This window comes from Coregonus lavaretus (assembly GCF_964263955.1).
Source record: "Coregonus lavaretus genome assembly, contig: HAP1_SCAFFOLD_343, whole genome shotgun sequence".
Classification (NCBI taxonomy): Eukaryota; Metazoa; Chordata; class Actinopteri; order Salmoniformes; family Salmonidae; genus Coregonus; species Coregonus lavaretus.
The window spans coordinates 154,426-160,428 of NW_028157704.1; the positions used below are offsets into that span (position 1 = coordinate 154,426).

General features: G+C 54.3%; 1 protein-coding gene across 1 annotated transcript; it reads left to right on the plus strand.

The window, feature by feature from the left end:
- Positions 1 to 575: 575 nt before the first annotated feature.
- On the plus strand, positions 576 to 5,955 carry LOC311125039 (serine/threonine-protein kinase SMG1-like; the record flags this gene model as incomplete). The annotated part of the gene is made up of 4 exons (XM_084199121.1): positions 576 to 881; positions 1,076 to 1,310; positions 4,433 to 4,771; positions 5,914 to 5,955. The coding sequence occupies exons 2-4, from the start codon at positions 1,089 to 1,091 to the stop codon at positions 5,953 to 5,955; spliced, it is 603 nt and encodes a 200-aa protein (XP_084055247.1). The 5' UTR covers positions 576 to 881; positions 1,076 to 1,088.
- Between the last annotated feature and the right edge of the window lie 48 nt (positions 5,956 to 6,003).

Sequence of the window (6,003 nt, forward strand, 5' to 3'; positions counted from 1 at the left end):
ATGTTCCTAATTAGGACAACTCTGTTATGTTTCTGCGTAGGATCACTCTGTCATGTACCTGATTCGGATCACTCTGTTATGTTACTGATTAGGATCAGTCCGTTATGTTCCTGTTTAGGATCACTCTGTTATGTTCCTGCTTAGGATCACTCTGTCATGTTCCTGATTAGGATCACTCTATTATCTTCCTGTTTAGGATCACTCTTATATTCCTGTTTAGCATCACTCTGTCATGTTCCTGATTAGCCTCTTTCTCTTCAGTTTAGATCACTTCTATCCTGTTTCATCACTCTGTCATGTTCCTGATTATATCACTCTGTTATGTTCCTGTTTCCTCTGTCATGTTCCTGCTTAATCCCCTCTGTCTCTCTCTCTCTGTCTGCTTCTCTGTCTGTTTCTCTGTCTGCTTCTCTGTCTCTCTCTCTCTGTCTGCTTCTCTGTCTGTTTCTCTGTCTCTGTCTGTTTCTCTGTCAGGTTCCTCTGGGGTTAGCTGGCTCCTTTTCTTGGTATTTCTGTCCGCATCTCTCTTTATTCTAATATTGTATTATTATTTTCATTATTTGATGAATCTGTGCTCCACCTTCCTCTCTAAACTCTCCTCCCTCCAGGTATGAGGTCCAGTTTGCCCCCCAGCCCCCCCTTGCATCGTGCCAGTTCCTGTCCAGTGTTGAGCTGGCCTTGCAGCACCAGGCGTCAGAGACCAACACGCGTGTTCTGCGCCAGGCGGAGCGCGTCAAGGCCGAGGGCGCCACGGTACATGCGTGTGAAGAACAGCTTCAGGAGATAGAGCGTTGCATCAATGTGTTCCTCCTGGAGAATCCAGAGCAGGGCTCTCTCAGCCTGGCCACCATCATCTCATCAGCCCTCTGCGCCCTCACCAGGTCTGTCTATCTGTCTGTGTGCTGGGGATAGACCTGTATATGTGTGTATAACGAGAGTAACCTGATGGTTGAGGGAGCAACTAGTATTCCTGACGTCTTGTGACAGGGTGAGAGTGTGTGGTGGGGGGGATAGAGGGGTGTATGTGTGTCTGGTCCCCCCCCTCTCTAAACCTAACGTTCTCTCTCTGGTCCAGGCGTAACCTGGTGATGGAAGGAGCGGCGGCAGCGGCGGGGGGGCAGCTGGTAGAGTTGACGTCTCGTGACGGGGCCTGGTTCCTGGAGGAGCTGTGTTCTATGAGCGGTAACATCACCTCATTGGTTCAGCTGCTGGGGCAGTGTCAGCTCCTCCCACACGATCTGGACCTGCCCTCGCCGCAGGAGACCGCCCAGACCGTCTACCTGGCCAATGCCGTCTACACCTGTCTACAGGTACGGGTGGAAGGGGGGTGGAAGCCTGTGTGTGGTGGGGGATAGAGGTGTGTAGTGGGGGATAGAGAGGTGGGTGGTGGGGGATAGAGAGGTGTGTGGTGGGGGATAGAGAGGTGTGTGGTGGGGGATAGAGAGGTGTGTGGTGGGGGATAGAGAGGTGTGTGGTGGGGGATAGAGAGGTGTGTGGTGGGGGATGGAGAGGTGTGTGTGGTGGGGGATAGAGAGGTGTGTGGTGGGGGATAGAGAGGTGTGTGGTGGGGGATAGAGAGGTGTGTAGTGGGGGATAGAGAGGTGTGTAGTGGGGGATAGAGAGGTGTGTAGTGGGGGATAGAGAGGTGTGTAGTGGGGGATAGAGAGGTGTGTAGTGGGGGATAGAGAGGTGTGTAGTGGGGGATAGAGAGGTGTGTGGTGGGGGATAGAGAGGTGTGTGGTGGGGGATAGAGAGGTGTGTGGTGGGGGATAGAGAGGTGTGTGTGGTGGGGGATAGAGAGGTGTGTGTGGTGGGGGATAGAGAGGTGTGTGGTGGGGGATAGAGAGGTGGGTGGTGGGGATAGAGAGGTGGGTGGTGGGGGATAGAGAGGTGTGTGGTGGGGGATAGAGAGGTGTGTGTGGTGGGGGATAGAGAGGTGTGTGTGGTGGGGGATAGAGAGGTGTGTGGTGGGGGATAGAGAGGTGTGTAGTGGGGGATAGAGAGGTGTGTAGTGGGGGATAGAGAGGTGTGTAGTGGGGGATAGAGAGGTGTGTAGTGGGGGATAGAGAGGTGTGTAGTGGGGGATAGAGAGGTGTGTAGTGGGGGATAGAGAGGTGTGTAGTGGGGGATAGAGAGGTGTGTGGTGGGGATAGAGAGGTGTGTGGTGGGGGATAGAGAGGTGTGTGGTGGGGGATAGAGAGGTGTGTGGTGGGGGATAGAGAGGTGTGTGGTGGGGGATAGAGAGGTGTGTGGTGGGGGATAGAGAGGTGTGTGGTGGGGGATAGAGAGGTGTGTGGTGGGGGATAGAGGGGTGTGTGTGTGGGTGGGGGATAGAGGGGTGTGTGTGGTGGGGGATAGAGGGGTGTGTGTGGTGGGGATAGAGGGGTGTGTGTGGTGGGGGATAGAGGGGTGTGTGTGGTGGGGGATAGAGAGGTGTGTGGTGGGGGATAGAGAGGTGGGTGGTGGGGGATAGAGAGGTGTGTGGTGGGGGATAGAGAGGTGTGTGGTGGGGGATAGAGAGGTGTGTGTGGTGGGGGATAGAGAGGTGTGTGGTGGGGGATAGAGAGGTGTGTAGTGGGGGATAGAGAGGTGTGTAGTGGGGGATAGAGAGGTGTGTAGTGGGGGATAGAGAGGTGTGTAGTGGGGGATAGAGAGGTGTGTAGTGGGGGATAGAGAGGTGTGTAGTGGGGGATAGAGAGGTGTGTGGTGGGGGATAGAGAGGTGTGTGGTGGGGGATAGAGAGGTGTGTGGTGGGGGATAGAGAGGTGTGTGGTGGGGGATAGAGAGGTGTGTGGTGGGGGATAGAGAGGTGTGTGGTGGGGGATAGAGAGGTGTGTGGTGGGGGGATAGAGAGGTGTGTGTGTGGTGGGGGATAGAGGGGTGTGTGTGGTGGGGGATAGAGGGGTGTGTGTGGTGGGGGATAGAGGGGTGTGTGTGGTGGGGGATAGAGAGGTGTGTGGTGGGGGATAGAGAGGTGTGTGGTGGGGGATAGAGAGGTGTGTGTGTGGTGGGGGATAGAGGGGTGTGTGTGGTGGGGATAGAGGGGTGTGTGTGGTGGGGGATAGAGGGGTGTGTGTGGTGGGGGATAGAGGGGTGTGTGTGGTGGGGGATAGAGGGGTGTGTGTGGTGGGGGATAGAGGGGTGTGTGTGGTGGGGGATAGAGGGGTGTGTGTGGTGGGGGATGGAGAGGTGTGTAGTGGGGGATAGAGAGGTGTGTGTGGTGGGGGATAGAGGGGTGTGTGTGGTGGGGGATAGAGGGGTGTGTGTGGTGGGGGATAGAGGGGTGTGTGTGGTGGGGGATAGAGGGGTGTGTGTGGTGGGGGATAGAGGGGTGTGTGTGGTGGGGGATAGAGGGGTGTGTGTGGTGGGGGATAGAGGGGTGTGTGTGGTGGGGGATGGAGAGGTGTGTGGTGGGGGATAGAGAGGTGTGTAGTGGGGGATAGAGAGGTGTGTAGTGGGGGATAGAGAGGTGTGTAGTGGGGGATAGAGAGGTGTGTAGTGGGGGATAGAGGTGTGTGTGGTGGGGGATAGAGGTGTGTGTGGTGGGGGATAGAGGTGTGTGGTGGGGGATAGAGAGGTGTGTGGTGGGGGATAGAGGGGTGTGTGTGTGGTGGGGGGTAGAGGTGTGTGGTGGGGGATAGAGGTGTGTGTGGTGGGGGATAGAGGGGTGTGTGGTGGGGGATAGAGGGGTGTGTGTGTGGTGGGGGATAGAGGGGTGTGTGTGTGGTGGGGGATAGAGAGGTGTGTGTGTGGTGGGGGATAGAGAGGTGTGTGTGGTGGGGGATAGAGAGGTGTGTGTGGTGGGGGATAGAGAGGTGGGTGGTGGGGGATAGAGAGGTGGGTGGTGATTTCTGCTATATCATCAAAATAAATCAATCACAGCACGTCTTTGGACTCATTCAGCAGTTTTTACCTGATTTAAGTACAATACCATTGGAAATTAATGTTGAAAGTTCCATTTTATAGTCCTGAAACTTAAGTTAAATGATGCTGTCACTGCTTCCTGTTGACAAGACATATTGATAAATAGCCCAATGTCAAAACACTGTTTTAAAGTGCAGAACCAGTTTGTGATATGTTGAAAACCTAAACATAAATGAAATGTACTATCTCTACATACAGGACCAATGGTAATCATATTACCTGGATTATTTTAAACGAGCACCTTATAAACTGCACACGCACTTTTGACAAGTGGCAATAAATCACTCATCGATTTAGAGGGGATATGTACTGTTGATACACCACAACTCAGAAACCACATGGAAACTGGAGATAGTGTTACATCACTGGTTAGAGGACAACCTGCAGAACATGGCTGATATCTCTCTCTCTCCCCCCACCACCACCACTAATGTATCAGAATGTCGTTGCCCACCTTTACTTGTCCATTTGTCTTTATGGCTGATCTCTCTCTCCTCCCTCCCTCCAGGAGTTGAACACTAACTTCCGTCAGATCATCTTCCCGGAGGCTCTGCGCTGCATGTTGAAGGGAGAGGCGACCCTAGAGACCATGCTGTCTGAGCTGGACCTCTTAGTGGAGCAGTGTGCAGACGGGGTCTCCCTGCAGGGGCTGGCCGACGCCCTGCACACACACCTCCGCAGCGCCGCCATGGGCCTGGAGCACGAGGCAGACACACACTGTCTCCACATCACCAGGTTAGGACAGGGGAACACACTGTCTCCACATCACCAGGTTAGGACAGGGAACACACTGTCTCCACATCACCAGGTTAGGACAGGGGAACACACACTGTCTCCACATCACCAGGTTAGGACAGGGGAACACACACTGTCTCCACATCACCAGGTTAGGACAGGGGAACACACACTGTCTCCACATCACCAGGTTAGGACAGGGGAACACACACTGTCTCCACATCACCAGGTTAGGACAGGGAACACACACTGTCTCCACATCACCAGGGGAACACACTGTCTCCACATCACCAGGGGAACACACTGTCTCCACATCACCAGGTTAGGACAGGGAACACACACTGTCTCCACATCACCAGGTTAGGACAGGGGAACACACACTGTCTCCACATCACCAGGTTAGGACAGGGGGAACACACACTGTCTCCACATCACCAGGTTAGGACAGGGAACACACACTGTCTCCACATCACCAGGTTAGGACAGGGAACACACACTGTCTCCACATCACCAGGTTAGGACAGGGGAACACACACTGTCTCCACATCACCAGGTTAGGACAGGGGAACACACACTGTCTCCACATCACCAGGTTAGGACAGGGGAACACACACTGTCTCCACATCACCAGGTTAGGACAGGGAACACACACTGTCTCCACATCACCAGGGGAACACACTGTCTCCACATCACCAGGTTAGGACAGGGAACACACACTGTCTCCACATCACCAGGTTAGGACAGGGAACACACACTGTCTCCACATCACCAGGTTAGGACAGGGGAACACACTGTCTCCACATCACCAGGTTAGGACAGGGGAACACACACTGTCTCCACATCACCAGGTTAGGACAGAGGGGAACACACTGTCTCCACATCACCAGGTTAGGACAGGGAACACACTGTCTCCACATCACCAGGTTAGGACAGGGAACACACTGTCTCCACATCACCAGGTTAGGACAGGGAACACACACTGTCTCCACATCACCAGGTTAGGACAGGGAACACACTGTCTCCACATCACCAGGTTAGGACAGGGAACACACTGTCTCCACATCACCAGGTTAGGACAGGAACACACTGTCTCCACATCACCAGGTTAGGACAGGGGGGAACACACTGTCTCCACATCACCAGGTTAGGACAGGGGGACACACTGTCTCCACATCACCAGGTTAGGACAGGGGGGAACACACTGTCTCCACATCACCAGGTTAGGACAGGGGAACACTGTCTCCACATCACCAGGTTAGGACAGGGGGGAACACTGTCTCCACATCACCAGGTTAGGACGGGGAACACACTGTCTCCACATCACCAGGTTAGGACAGGGGGGAA